At 41.2% G+C, this 16,291-nt stretch overlaps 1 protein-coding gene across 2 annotated transcripts in view; it reads right to left on the bottom strand.

The window, feature by feature from the left end:
• RHEB (Ras homolog, mTORC1 binding) overlaps positions 1-16,291 on the bottom strand; it is a 52,648-nt gene that overhangs the window by 13,471 nt on the left and 22,886 nt on the right. For both annotated transcript variants that reach the window (XM_021936437.1, XM_003896888.3), the window contains exons 2-3: positions 9,518-9,589; positions 3,260-3,327 (exon numbers count right to left, since the gene is read on the bottom strand). In XM_021936437.1, coding sequence (XP_021792129.1) covers positions 3,260-3,327; positions 9,518-9,589 — 140 coding nt within the window. The remainder of the gene's footprint in view (positions 1-3,259; positions 3,328-9,517; positions 9,590-16,291) is intronic.

Raw genomic sequence — 16,291 nt, 5'->3', positions numbered from 1 at the left:
TACTAGTCTTAATCCCAGAACTAGCCCCGTATGCATTTAATTTATAAAGCAGCTCTTGGAGCAGTAAACATCTGAGTTTTGTTCTCATCCAGTTTTCAACAGAATGAAGGGTGAAACTACGGCAGGACATGCCTGCGCTTCACTGTCCTGAGCTGTAAATAAAGAGCACATCTTTAATTTATTGTCCATCAACTGTAAATATAACCTTCAAGAACTACTAGTTGCAATGAGTACAAATGATTTAAAGTAGCCAAATTTGGATATATTTTGTGCAAAAATTCTCCAATTACTCTTACCCAGTTGTAATAGAACCCAAAGGGGCAAGACAACAGAACAGGGCTGCTAATATGATCACTGCTCTTGTCTTATCTCATATACTCTTCCTAAACACTGGTGCTTTTGGTTTCACTATTTGTATTATTACATCACTAAAATATTTTAAATTGTTTGATACCTGAGTGTACATTTATGTTCTAGGGCAAAACAGTACCTCAGAGGAACACATATTCCAACTTGATAAGTAGTCAATATAAAGAAATTTATTCTTTAGAGAAATCTTTTCAGAGACAGCTCTCCAAGTATTAAGAACACGTGCACTTCCACCACGCAGCCTGTAGCACAGTTAATATGCTGGTGTCACACTTGCCTCAGCAGCACTAAAGGTCTACAGAGAAAGAGCACATCCGCTTCAACCCCACTGTGACAATCCTCCAACAATTCCAGTTATCACTATTTATAGATAAAGCTCTGAGACACAGAAAGACTTCTTCACCCTTTAATTTAAAGAGATGGGATCTCGCTCTGTTGCCTAGGCTGGACTGCAGTGGTGCTATCACAGCTCACTGCAACCTCAAACTCCTAGGCTCAAGTGATCCTTCCACCTCCCACAGTGTTGATATTAAAGGCATGAGCCACCATGCCCAGCCCTCATTAGCTTCCTTAAGGTTACTGGGTTAGCAACAAAAGCCAAGATTCAAATCCAGGTAAGTGTGACTCCAGGGCCCGCACTCCAAACAGTTATGAAACTGGTTCCCTGAATTGCCTGATACAAAACGTGTTTCCAGAGTAACATTATATGAAAGTGATTTATCAATTTACATTCTCATCACCAGTTTTCAGGAGCTTAAAGAAGATTCTAAATAAGGATACAAAAGCAAACTGAAGTCTTGATAGTGTCAGAGTCCCACAATAAACTGAACAGCTGTATTTCTTTGCCCAGGATACTCTAAGTTACACTGTTGCCCAACGTAATTATTATTAGCACCCCCAGCCCACAACTCTAAAAGTGTCTTGGTTTAGGCAATAAATTATATAGTCAACTTAACTATAAAAGAAAGATACGAAACCCAACAACACAACACTCAAGTGGCTCTTCCCTTCCCAACTAATGTCTAATGAGCCTTGTCATCTGTGCCATGCCCCGCCCCCCCCAACAGAGACTTACACTGCTCCCCTGGTCCATATACGCCCCAACTCCTATTCTTCTGTCAAGAGGACAGGTAGCAGGGAGTGAAAGTCTAGGATGGCTCTGTTCTAATGAAAGCATCAAGAATCTGACTGCTAAAGCACATCACATCCACCGCCAGCCGGGAGTGTGTAGGGTGAGTGAAGGAGGCACATGCTATAGCTCTGTGTACAAGCTCAAAGAGCCAAACACATTTATTTTCTTCCAAGCTTCCAAAATGGAAACCTCAGGGTTCCTCCAATGCTAACATCACTCAATATAGCTATCTTCTTGCTTCGCTGAGGCGTCACACTTTCCTTCTATGTTCACTTCAAAACGCAAAGCAGAGGGAATTCATTCCAAACCCACAGGACAGGTCATACTATTCTGGGTCTACTCCAATTTCCCCAGATTCCAGGAAAAAAGCCCCCATTTAACACGGCAGACCAGATCACACTACACTCACCCTTCTGCTACTCTTATCCTTTGACTATAAGTCGCAAGGGTGGACCAGGCATGGTGGCTCACTCCTGTCATCCTAGCACTTTCGTAGGCCAAGGCAGGCGAATCACCTGAGGTCAGGAGTTTGAGACCAGCCAGGCCAACATGGCGAAACCCCGTCTCTACTAAAAATGTAAAAATTAGCCGGGTGTGGTGGCGTGCCTGTAATTCCAGCTACTTGGGAGGCTGAGGCAGGAGAATTGCTTTTACTCAGGAGGCACAGGTTGTAGTGAGATAGTGCCACTGCCTTCCAGCCTCGGTGACAGAGCAAGGCTCCGTTTCAAAACAAAAAAAAAAAAAAAAAGTTGCAAGGGCAGGAGTTAGGAGCTGAAATCCCAGCTTCTTTACATTCCTCACCCTCCAGTGAAGAAGGGTAAATTCAGTCTAATAGAATGGTTTCTAGTAAAAGCAGGCCTGGATGTCATGGTAATGGGGCAGCTAAGCTGTCAAAAGGGCTTTTCTTTGTTCCATGTACTCCTTTCCCCCTTGCTTCCAGTCAATTCCCCTGGTGATCCAATTCCACACATCCCTGCTACATTAACCAACATGTGAATATCCTTTCTGGGGGGATTATTTGACTTTTGGCCATTACCTACTGTCTATCAAATAAATTGAAACTCCCTAATCTAGTAATCACTCTGAAATCCACCCACCCAGAGACTCTACTATGTAAACTAAACCCAACACTCAAACCAGAGCCTAGACTCTAATCAAATTGGTATTTTATGGCCCAGGTCCTCATAAGATTAAATCAGCTAATTTCTACTCTATGCCCCTCTTATGCCTTTCCTCTAGAAAAGATGTACTTTTGCCCTAATGTAGGAGAACACATATCACAAAGAGAAAGAAAGCAACTCATATGACTCTCTAATATAAAGTTTAGAAAACAGAAAACCACTAACCTGTAATAAGTATTAACCCTTACAATGTTAGTATATTTAAAGTAATTTTAAAGCAGAAAAACAAGTTATTAAAAGAAAACTGCCAGAAATGTCTTAGAAAAGACCAAGTACACAGCATATTAACATTTAGTTATGTACGCTCCTCGACTTATGATGGGGTTACATCCCAATAAACCTACTATAAACCAAAAATATCATGAGTTGAAAATGTATCAAATACCTCAACAGACCCATCATAAAGATGAGAAATTGTTAAGTTGAGCCACTGCAAGCCAAACCATTGGGAGTCAGGGACTGTCTGCACACAACACGAGGGGTTTTCTTGGCATAGCTGGTACTTTCAAAAATCAGTGCTAGGACCAGGACTGTCAGATATGCTGTATAAGATTCTGAGGTACCAGAGGTCACTTACTTGCCCAGCTGTGTCTACAAGTTGAAGATGATATTCTTGTCCATTTACTGTGATCAACTTTGTAAAAGCTACAGGGAAAAAGGGAATTAAACATTAGTTTTTAAAAATTAATTCTAAACCACTTAAAGTTTGAACAATGACAACCAATTAAGCACAGAGTCCCTAGCAGTCTCAGAGAAAGGCCCCATGAAACAAAAAAGAACAACTCCCTGACTTGTATAGATTCTCCCCTGCTTCCATTATTTAGCTAGGAAACACGGTGACTGGCTAAAATCAAGCTTGGTAAACCTTGATTCTTTTTCAAAGAGACAAAGTACGCAACAATTCAATCCTATAATAGTAATTTCAATGCTCTGGGGCAAATCCTTCCTCTTGTGAAAAAGTGAAATACACTACTCAGACTAAAGTCTGAGCTCTAGAATAAACCAAAACCACAAAAATTTTCCATTAATTTATAGGAAGTCTGGCATCAGAGCACAAAGAGCTAATATTAGTTGAAGTGCTAAGAACTTTTAGTACATAAAAAAAGTAACAGTTTTACTGACGGATAAAACAGCAATGAAACAGATGTTCTATGTTGAAGCCATCCTTCCCACTTAAGCTTAAAGATCCAAGCAATTTGTCACAACTTCTTTTCCCTGACAAGGGAGGAAAGAAAATCAGACTTGAATAACTTCCGGAAAAGTCAATTCAGAATTTGAGGGAGACAGACTTCAAGCAAATATAGACAAAAGAGGAAAGAACTACTAACAGAAACAATGTAAAAATAACCACCTGGAACCCTGACAAGGAAGTGGAACAGATTTCTCTTGCATACCCGCCCCAGCTGTCCTGACTCACGATGAGTCCTCCAATCTCCTGACTGGCCGTCCTATATGACCAGAGCCAGGCTGCAGAATCTATCCCTCATACAACTGAGAGAGGTCCCACTTTGCCCACAGCAGAAAGGCAAAGCTGATATAGACAAATGGAAATTACGTGAGAAAACTCTAAGTAATAAAGAGGATTGACTGGAGATCTTATCTGAATTATATGAGTTCCACAGGGAAAGAAAAGATGGCCGAAAGACAAGCAATCACACAGAGAATCATATTAGCGTCACACTTTTCTAATACAAGCAGGGGTGCCAAAAGTCAGGTGAGTAAAGATTACAGACCACATGATGAAATCAATGGCTACACTATATTATGCTTATACCTTTTCTGGAAGTTATCACTTTTAGGAAACAGTTAAATCAGATGGAAACTGAATCGGAATATTTCAAGCTGAGGGGATACCCAATATAACCTATTTCATCAATTCTAAGAAAGAACTCAGATTTGTTTTTACACTGTATCCTCTCTGCTTGGGATGCATCCTGCACCCCTGGAGCTTTCAGTCCTTCTCAGCCAGAGTGCAGTCACTATAGAGCTGTGTGAAAACCTTTAGTCAGATAAATTGAAGTGTATTTCAGATTTGATGAGAAGTATGTAAGAAACACTGGTAAGCAATAAAACCAGTGACCTTCAATTAGAACTAAGTAACTGTGGTTATCAAGTATAATTATGATGACAAGGTTACTGAAAGGAAACATCATTCATTCATTCAAGAACAATTTCTTGAGTGCGTATTATCACCAGTAGCACTGCTGTGGGTGCTTGGGATGCTGTAGTCTCTGACACTCTGTGAGCTTAGATCCCAGGGAAGGAAAGAAGATACAGACACACATGTACCCTCCCACCCTCTCGGGTATCTTCCCTGGGAGTGGAACATCCAGGCAGAGGTTAAACAGCAAGTGAAAAAAGCAAAAAAGTCAATGCAACTAAAGCTGAGGGAGAATGGTAGGCAGCTAACTAGGATGGACAGGAGGCAGAAGGTCCTACAGAACTTGGGATTTTTACTCTGAATGTGAGGAGAAACCAAGGAAAGATCACTCTGGCTACACTGTATACAACAAAAATGGTCCCAGAGATATTAGGCAGGAGCCCATGATACAGTGACCAGTGTCATGACTGTATAGACTATCACAATCTATAGGTGACACTGGCCTGGATTAGAGATGCAGATATTCTGGAAGTATTTCAGAGGCAGAACCAAAAGGATTTTCTAATTGACTGGAGGTGGGATGTAAGAAAATGAAGAATCAGGATGACTCCAAAGCTTTTTTAAGATGCCACTTACAGATACAGGAAACACTGGGGGAAAAATACTAGGGATGGGAGAGGAAGGGAATTGAGAGTTGGGTTTTAGGGATGTTTTGGGATGCTTATTAAATACCAAGGGGAAATGCAGGCAGTTAAATAAAAAAGCCCAGGATGTAGTGGCTTATGCCTGTAATCCCACTTTGGGAGGCCCAGGCAGGAGGACTGCTTGAGGCCTGGAGTTCAAGACCACCCTAGGCAACATAGTGAGACCCAATCTCCACAAAAAAGGAAAAACTGCTCCAGCGTGGTGGTTCACGCCTGTAGTCTTAGCTACCTGCAAGGCTGAGGCAAGATCATTTTAAGTCCAGGAATTCAATGTTACCATAGCTATAATCATGCCACTGCACTCCTGCCTGAAGGACAGAGTGAAAGACCTTGTCATGTAAAATAAAATAAATTATAAAATAAAGCTCAGAGCTGGGGGGAGAGGTTGGGGTTGAGAATACACACTGGTGAGTCAATAGCAAATTAAAGAGAGGGGAAGATCACTTGAGAGCAAGTGCAGAGGAAAGGCCTGAAACAGGGCACCCCGTGTTGCCAAGTCAAAAAAATGCAGAAGATTCGGCCAAGAAGACTGTGAAAGTACTGGCTCACCAGTGAGGTAAGAGAAAAAGGGTAGGAGATGTCATTGTATATAGTGTATAAAAGAAAAAACAATTAATAAACATTGGCATCTATCTTTGCATGTAAAAAGAATGTAACTTGTCCTACTTGTAGCAGTAAAATGAAAAAGAAGACCTTCCATCTTGCTGTCATAAGAAAACTGCCAGTTTTTGTTACTATAGAAAAAAGGGAGGTATAATAAGAGATAGGATAGACTAGGAAATAATTCTACTCTCTCTCATTTTAACCTCATGTCAAAATGGAAAGCTGGCTTTCTTCTGACATCACTTTCCTTGAGCCCCCTTCTCTCTGCCTCTTTGAATCACCAGAGAATCCCTTTCCAACCTAAACCCCTGAAATTCTCCTAAGTAGACTAATAGCTATTTACTAGTAAATGCTACTAACCAAGGTCATAGAGGTTTCTAAAATTTGGTGTTCACAAAGCAAGATTTGTGTTACTAAAGTGTGGTGAGGACTCTTCTTTCATACCCTACTGAGAAGTCCACACCCAGGACGCAGTGCCTTGAGAATTCTGCAACACCTAACTGCAATCTCCCAACTTCCTGAGAGGAAGGCGCTTATCATTCACCAACAGTGCTACCTGGAGATGGCAGAAGTTGGAAATTGCTGCTATGCTTGCTTTTTAATTATAAACTACCACTAGCTTAATTTAATCCTATCAATTTAGTTTGTATTGAGTTGTTAGATTAACACTGCAGTAGATAATGAAGTACATTTGCATAAGTAGTACTTCTGCTTTAAAATTTCCCCAAACTAGAAAATATGTGGTTTTACTGATATTGTTCTCCTACACCCCTACTGTTAAAGATGACACAGTCCCAGAATTTTTGCTCTCACCATGACACTTCACTGAAATGTGTCACCTCTGAGTGCTTGCTATAACAGCTTGTTCTAATATTATAAAGCGTAAAATAACTACTAAATTATTTCCAGATCTACAGTTTTTTAAAATCATAAAACCACCCACTTATTTATCTTGCTGGCAACAAGTTCATGATAACCTTTTCTCTTCTTTCCAATTCATTGTTATCACTGAACAACGAATGTTTTTCTACCAAATAGTGGAAGAAATGGTGGACTAAGGGCTCCTGCCCTGTGTTAGGTTATCAAAAGTGTAGTAAGTGGAATATAATGTCTGAATATGCCTCACGAACTTTTAATGGATACATATTCATATTTATTTCTGCTCTTGCCTACAGACTTTAACAAGTACTCTGAATTCATTTTTGAGGTGAAGAAAAGTCTTCATTATTGAACTGTAAGATGAGAAAAATTTAAAATACGACCAAAGATGATGCTGATAGCCTCAAAAAAGTAGGGTCATATTACTCTGTTTCTGAGATAACATCAAGTTACATAAGTTAGACTTTCTTCTGATCCATTACTAAGATAATGTATGTATGTACAGCTCCATGATACACAACTCCATGACTTTCCTTCCAACTCAATTTCTATTTTTGAGACCACATCTTGCTCTGCTACCCAGGCTGGAGTGCAGTGGCGTGATTACAGATCACTGCAGCCTCAAACTCCTGGGTTCAAGTGATCCACCTGTCTCAGCTGAGACTACAGGCACACTCCATCATGCCCAGCTAATTCCAGTTCAGTATGAAATGGTATGAGGATACATATACAATTATCCACTTTTAGAGGCAGAGCTTACGAAGAAAACAATCTTCTATTTTCTATTAATACAATTCCAAAAAGAACCTTATTATTTCAAGGACCTAAAATCCTAAATTGCTATGTATAGCAAATATTAAAGTCTGAGATGATGATTTCCTTATGTTCTTATTCCAGTGGACAGAAAACCGAGCTTGTTCATCTAGCACTCACATTAATCTGCTCTTCACACTTGCTTACTATGATATAATGACTAGCCAGACAAATCATAGGGTGTAATCAGGACTCCTCCCTGCGGATACCCAGAGGTTACTTTCAAATATAACACCTTGAAAGGTTACTTTCAAAAATATTCCCAGAGTTAGTCTATCAACCAATAGGTTTCCTTCTCTGCTACCAGTACACTGACACACAAAGGACAGCCAAATATTTTAAGTAAGGGGTGAGGAAACTTTTTCTGTAAAGGGCCAGATAGTACTAGTAAATATTTTAGGCTTTGTAGGCCACCTGGTCCCTGCTGTAACTATTCAACAACTCTGCCATTGTACACAATGTAAAGGACAACATGTAAAGGAACAAGCATGGCTGTGTATCAATAAAACTTTACAGACGTTAACATTGGAATTTCATATCATTTTCACATCAGACATTATTCTTCTTTAGACTTTTATATATTATGCTTAAATGTAAAAACCTTTCTTAGCTCTTGGTCCGTACAAAGACAGACAATGGGCAATGGGCCTTTCTGGCCTGCAGGTGGTTGTCTGCCAAGCTCCTTACTTTAAGCCAAAGCATTCAAGTGATTCTCTTCTCTTGCAAACCTCTGGCAGGTGAAATCTACCTCATGCATAATATGCCAACCAGGTGTTGATGAACCCCCATGTTTAAAACTACATGTTCCTGGTGACAAATCCTAGGTAAGTCCTGGTCTCAAGAATCTGAGAAAACGAGTTCCAGGGCCCATCTGTGGTTCTAAGCCCGAAAAGACCAGCTTCCCTGTTTCAGATTCTCCTTAGCAATCCCTAGAATCAAGATCTGTCTCAAAGCTGGGCACAGTGTCATATGCCTGTAGTTCCAGCTACTTGGGAGGCTGAGGTAACAGGATCATTTGAGTCCAGGATATTGAGTTCAGCCTGGGTAACACTGTGAGACCCATGTCTCTTTAAAAAAAAAAAAAAAAAAAATTGTCTCATGGTCCTAGAATCCATCAGGAATATGCTGAAACCACGGATTAAAATTGAACAAAGTAAAGGTCATAGCTGGTTCTCTCTTCCCTGCTTTTTTCTGCACATGGCCTAAAATGTCAACAGGCTTTTTGAGCCAACTTCTTTTTAATGCTGCAGCTGCTCTAACCAATCCCAGAATAGTTCATTTCTCTTTCAAATCTTTAGGGCTGGAAAGAAGGATATAGAGAAATGGGGGCGGGAGTATGGCTTCTGTAAGAATAAGGAACAGCGATCTGGAGTGTTTTTCATTCTTTCAAGCTTGGAATCCCTGGAAACTGCAATGGCTGGGAGGAAAGGGGTGTGGGGGAAAAGACTGTGTTCTCCACTCCTGTTTTTGAGCAGATTCTGGAATACGAAGATTCCAGTAATGGGCCAGATTCCTACTGACTTGAATTAACAATTTCTAGATGGCAAGGCATGCAGACATGGAAGGAAAAAATCTTTCAGGGTAAAGTAGGTAAATCTTTTGCAAGTTTTCTTTGACCCCAATCGGGAGACATACAGAATTTACCTTCTGCACTCAAAGCCTCCATGAATACACAATGGCTATTTTACACAAAAGAAGGCTTCTCAGTTTTTAAGTACTTGAAAACAATACTTACTGTTTTCTATGGTTGGATCGTAGGAGTCCACAAATTGGCCTTCAACAAATTGAATCGTCAATGAGGATTTCCCTATAAAGGAGAACAAGAGCTTAGTGTGTGTTGGCATATGAAGGTAAAAATTTTTAATTTTGCTGTTTCATTAAAAAACCACTAATAGATGAAGAAGCTGAAGGTATTAGGGTCAGAAAACATTCCTTTAATTAGCATTTGGGCAATTTCAAAAAATGAAATAAATTTCATTAATTTGCTTTATATGAGGATATTATGCAATTAAGCTATTACCAAGTAAACTTGTCTGTGACATTAACAAATATTACTGACCAACAAGCACATCAGATATTCTGTTAAAGATAAACTAAAAGGTTTAAAGTAAGCTAATTTCCTCTAGTATCCTTGGAATCTTGCTATTTAATGTTAACATGAAAATTAAAACGATTAGTTTCGTTGTATTCTTTCATATATGACCATTAGAAGTGTTACCAAGTACAGCTTTTAAAAAGAGTAATACGGCCAGGTGCCATGGCTCATGCCTGTAATCCCAGTACTTTGGGAGGCTGAGGCAGTTGGATCACCTGAGGTCAGGAGTTTGAGACCAGCCTGGCCAACATGGCGAAACCCTGTCTCTACTATATTCTTAGTAAATTAGCTGAGTCGTGGTGGTGGGTGCCTGTAATCCCAGCTACTTGGAAGGCTGAGATAAGAGAATCGCTTGAACCCAGAAGGCAGAGGCTGCAGTGGGCCAAGATCACACCACTGCACTCTAGCCTGGGCAACAGAGCAAGACCCCGTCTCAAAAAAAAAAAAAAAGAGTAATCTGAAAATATGTAACATAAGTCTTTATCTTAAAAACTCCTTTGAAGGGCCGGGCGCGGTGGCTCAAGCCTGTAATCCCAGCACTTTGGGAGGCCGAGATGGGCGGATCACGAGGTCAGGAGATCGAGACCATCCTGGCTAACACGGTGAAACCCCGTCTCTACTAAAAATACAAAAAACTAGCCAGGCGAGGTGGCGGGCGCCTGTAGTCCCAGCTACTCGGGAGGCTGAGGCAGGAGAATGGCGTGAACCCGGGAGGCGGAGCTTGCAGTGAGCTGAGATCCGGCCACTGCACTCCAGCCTGGGCGACAGAGCAAGACTCCGTCTCAAAAAAAAAAAAAACCAACTCCTTTGAAGCTAGAAATCCTATCTCATTCAGTATGAAAGGCCTAGCAGTATCTAGACAATTAAGAAATGTATGGATTTCACAAAATCGCCAATAATTGAACTTGTATGTTAATAATCAACAACTAGAGCTTCTCACTCTTCTGTTACCTAAAATGTCTACTGGAGGACTTCAGAACAGGGTATGTGCCCTATGAAGAAACCGCATGAGAGGCATAGTTCAGATGACTTTATCACCAGGAATGAGGAAGTGGTCCCTCCCCAATTTCACCTCCAAACCCTTCCTTCTCTCTCACATCCTCGGAACATTATTACACATATGCTGTATATGCCTGGCGTCCTTAACTCCACCACAACAGGACGTGCAGTGAGAGTGAAGGAGAGGCACGGTAACACCCGTCTTACACTTTTGGGTTTAATTTCCGCTTGTTTCTCCTCCAAACTATGGATAGGTATAGTTGCACAACGTTTTCACACCAAAGGCATTCCTCAAAATTTAAATTGTTAAAAAGTTGGCTTAACAGTAGTGGTTGCTGGCCGGGTGCGGTGGCTCATGCCTGTAATTCCAGTACTTTGGGAGGCTGAGGTGGGTGGATCACCTGAGGTCAGGAGGAGACCAGCCTGGCCAACATGGTTGGCCCTGTCTCTACTAAAAATACAAAAAAAGATAGCCAAACATGGTGATGGGCACCCGCAATCCCAGCTACTCAGGAGGCTGAGGCAGGAAGATAGCTTGAACCCAGGAGGCGGGCGCTGTAGTGAGCCGAGATGGCGCCACTGCACTCCAGTCTGGGCACCAGTGAGACTGTCTTATTAAAATAAAAAAAGTAGGGGTTGCTGGGAAGGAAAGGCCACAAGTTGGCAGACCTATTTACTCCTTATCAGCGGCCCAATACACAGTTTGAAATGTCTCTAGAATTACTAAAACCTGAAACTATTCTCTACAAAGCAACTTACATGAGCATTTGAAAATCAAATGCTACTTCTCTGCTTCCAATCCTCATTGCAATTAGAATCAATTCCCAACTTCAAACCATGGCCCACAAATACCAGGCCATCCCTGATCTGGCTACCACTCTGACCTTTTCTGCCAACAGCCCCCAACAACCCGTCCTGAGGCTCCAGTCACATCCCTTCTGCTCCTGGAGTTTCTGCCCGCCTTGGCCCCTTTATTCTAGCAACGCCCATCCCCCCATCTCTGAATATATGACTCATCTTTGTCATTCTGATCTGAGCTCAAATGTTAGTTCCACAGAGAAACCTTCAAGACCACCCTAAGGTAGTACCCATGCCTTAAAAGTCATTCTCATAGCTACTGCTTTATTAAGTTATTTGAAATTATCTTCATTTAGTGAACACTCTACTGAAGCCAGCACAGGGCCAGCTGACACACTATAAACATTGAGATTTCTGAACAAATGAATGAAATTAAAGCGTAGACCTCCAAATGTCACTCTTAGCCATTCAGATACTACAAAAGATCTCAATTTTATACAAATGAAGTAGAAAACACAGTTCATCAGAAATTAAGAAACAATTCAACTAGTATTTATTGGTACCCAATCACAGGCCTGCCTGTGATATAGGAATACAATAGTTCAAGAATTCCACAAATTTAAATTGAATTGTGTTGAAAAGAAACCATGTTATATATGCTAGCCTGTAAAGGAGAATTTAACTCAAAATATAGCAGAACTACTTCAGGTAATAAAAACAGCAAGGGGAAAACTCCTCTCTTACGTTACTGAAACTGAAAAATTAGGAGTAAAAAAATTGTTATTTACACCGAATGCTACTGCTTAAAGAAATGAAACTTAATTAGAAAGAAAGAAGCCAAAAAACTTCTTAAGAGCTTTTGCAGGGTACTTCTAAGGACTCTGGTGGGCTTTTTATACCCTTATGTGGGTACGATAAGGGTTTGTGGGGTTTTTGTTTTGCTTACAAATGGAAAGGAAAGAAAGCAGATCATTTTCTCCCTAAAGATATGGGCAAGAGTTACAAAGAAAAAAGGAAATAATAGAATTTAAAAGACCTTTGCAACATTTTGTGTAGTAGAACTGGACTAAAAACAGTGAAAGAGGAGCTAAGTATGATACATGGGATAAGCTCCCTAAGCACTGGGCAACTGGGAGCCCCTGGATCAGACAGTCCTCTGAATTGGCACTGGTCAAGTCTCAACAACCTGACTTGCGGGAGTGAAGGGATGGGGAGAAGAGTCTCAGGAGTTTCCCGTGAAATTTAGGAAGCCACATTTGAACAGAAAAGAGAGTTACACACATTAAGCAAGACAGCATGAGATCAAGTGCAAACATGTAGTGAGAGAAGAGCTCTTCATTTGTATCACAATGGGCATATACTATTTGACAGGCTAAATTAACATTTCGGTTGAAAACTAAGTAATCATTCTGGTAACAGACAATGTAGTCTAACCAAAATCACATCGCAGGTTGACAGCCAACTGTTGTTTTCATGAATAGTAAATTGGGATACCAGAATTTAAAACTTATTTCTCCAGGGTGAAAACTGGATTCTCAATCAGACTGGCCCTGGGAGAAAGGTATTGTTCATTAGCAGAAGTGGCACTGAAGAAAAATGACGTTTCCCTTGGGTCTCTCCTCCCTGGGGCTCTCCTGCTAGGGAGAGAAGGGATAGGAAGGTTATGTTTGCTAACATGCTGTTTTCTGCCATTTCCATTGAAAGTGCTATTATTAGATAATTAGTGTTGAAATCTTGACAAGTCAGCATTAAATGCTAATGAATCTTCATAAATAAACCCCATCGCTCATTTTCAAGTGTTCTCAGTTCTAGTTATAATTTCTGGCTTTAAGGAGTGTCTTCTGGAGACGTAGTTCACATCTTTTGGTTAGGATTTTCATGTAGTCTGCTTGCAGCCATAAAAAGGCATTTGTGATCTCTACTGTGATCGTCTTTAACATTTTTCTCTCAATAACTTCATATATTTACTTTGGCTTTTGTCCTTAGCAAATTCAGGTCTGGAAACACTGTTCTGTGCTGAAGATAATCTCACACTCCAGATCAACTCTTTGGAAAAATGTTACATGAAAACTACATAGGAGTGATCCCAAATAAATGGAAAAGTAGCCCATACTCAGACACGTGTTTATCCTCAAACACAAACCACTCATTTAATGACATAAATTACTACAAATGCTTTAAAAGGCAGTATCTCAATTCCCACAATTAACTGTCAAATATTCTTCCTCCAAACCAAAACCCACCTTAATTTTTAAAAATAAAAATTATTTTAAAAAATTATTCTGAGCGTTTATCGGGGAATAGCATCATATTATTTTTTTTCCAATGATAAAATGGTACAGTGAATTTTTCACCTGGTATTTTCACTACAGAAGCTGTATGTACTTTCAGGGGTGTTGACTCAACCTTATACCTCGTGATTATTGCAAAACAGGCACTGTTTACAGAATTATTTTAAGTTTTCAGATTAATATTGACTTTGTTATCATGATTATTCTCCTAAAAAATAACTTTTTAGCCAGGTGTGGTGGCTCATGCCTGTAATCCCAACACTTTGGGAGGCCGAGGCGGGTGGACTGTTTGACCCCAAGAGTTTGAGACCAGTCTGAACAACATGGTAAAACCGTATCTCTACAAAAAAATATAAAAATTAGCTGAGTGTGGTGAAGTCTCAGTTACTCAAGAAGGTGATGTAGGAGGATCGCTTGAGTCCAAGGGTTGAGGCTGTGTGCGTGAGGGTGCCACTGCCCTCCAGCCACGGTCTGTCCCCCCTCCCACCGACTCCCTACAAGCCCAGCATTTTCCCAAACAGTTTATACATTGCTTGTTCATTGGGATATGATGGGGAAGACCAGATTTTCAATCTATTAACTAGTCTATCAAGGCATTCTGCAGAAAGGGGAGTCCATTAGAACCAATGTAATGTATCTAGGACACAACCCATTCCAGGGCTGCTTTCATCTCCTCAAATTCATAACATAACTTTAAGGGGCTTTGATGACCATGGACACAAGCTAACAGCTTAGCCTGAAAGCCCACTGGCCTTTGCACCAGTAATCCTCTCCATGCCACTTCAGCAACCCAGCTCCTGAGCATACCAAGAAGTGCCTGGTCACCACCCAGACTGCTGTTCCTCTGGCATCTGCCCTTCCTCCCACCTATCAATCAATACACAGGACCATGTATTCCCCAGTGGTCTCCCTTTCTGATTCTCATCATCTAATCCAAAACATCTCTACAAGCAATGTTTTCAAATCAGTGGTGTGGCCTAACTAGTCATGAAGTCAATACACTGTGCCATGACCCACACTATTTTTTTAAGAAATAGGAATGCCAGCATGGACTACAAACAAGAAAGGTGTTATGAACCTTCTATCTCAGTTATACACACATTTATTACTGGGTCACAGTGTAAAATGTGTTTCTTACTAAGGTGGCTGCAGACAAAAATGTTAGAAATATACTAAACTATGACCTTGAATCTCCAATCTCCACCAGGTTTCTTTCTTCCCTATACAGTATAAGCCCCAAGACAAATCGTCCACTGCGCTGTTCTAAGAAGTCTCCAATTTCCCTTCTATAGGGCCCTTTAACGAACCTGATTTTTTATTTTTTTGAGATGGAGTCTCGCTCTGTCACCAAGGCTGGAGTGCAGTGGCGCAATCTTGGCTTACTGCAAGCTCCGCCTCCCAGGTTCACACCATTCGCCTGCCTCAGCCTCCCAAGTAGCTGAGACTACAGGCACCCGCCACCACACCCAGCTAATTTTTTTTTTTTTTGTATTTTTAGTAGAGACGGGGTTTCACCGTGTTAGCCAGGATGGTCTCGATCTCCTGGCCTCATGTTCTGCCCGCCTCAGCCTCCCAAAGTGCTGGAATTACAGGCATGAGCCACGACACCCGGCCACAAACCTCTATGATCTTAATCTAATCAATTGCCTTTGTAAACCTGTTGAGCTCAGCTACAGAAAATTCCAAAACCATGTGGGTTGGTGACCCTTAGCAAGCTAAGGTCTATCCCTCCACATCCCATTGCTTTAGAATCCCAAGTGGCTTCTTCCTTGCCTCCAACAGTAGTAATTCTTTCTCAAAGTGTGGGCCCAGCAGCTTACTACTACATGGTAACCTGTAAGAAATTATTGAGCCCCATTCAAACCTACTGGATGGGCAACTCCAGAATGGAAGTATGAACAAGCCCCCTAGGTGATTCAGTTGTGCAGTTCTGATGTTTAGGAGCCACTCCCCTCATTCAACAAGTTCATCTATTATCACCTATCGTCTCCAGGGTGTTCCCTAATCCTCCAGCTCCTACCAGCAACTCAGTTCATAATCACTTAAAGGACACCTACTATGGGCCAGGCACTGAGGATATGCTATGACTTCTGAGCTATGAGGAAGGCACTCTCAATGTCCCAATTGCTGCTATCCTCTACTCACCCAGTGTCCTAGCCTTGGTGCATACGCATCAAACACAGTGACTGGAGCCCCTGAGCTGGGCACGTAGCCCTGTCTGCCTTACACAGTCTGACGTTTTCACTGGAGGAAGAGTTAGCCACCCTCCCCTTCCACAAAAGTTGTTCTACCCCCTTGTTCTCTAGATCCCACACTCCCTCCTCGT

Source organism: Papio anubis, chromosome 4, assembly GCF_008728515.1.
Source record: "Papio anubis isolate 15944 chromosome 4, Panubis1.0, whole genome shotgun sequence".
In the NCBI taxonomy this organism is placed as follows: Eukaryota; Metazoa; Chordata; class Mammalia; order Primates; family Cercopithecidae; genus Papio; species Papio anubis.
Note: the sequence above shows the minus strand (reverse complement) of the source record. Positions and strands in the feature narration are given on the sequence as shown.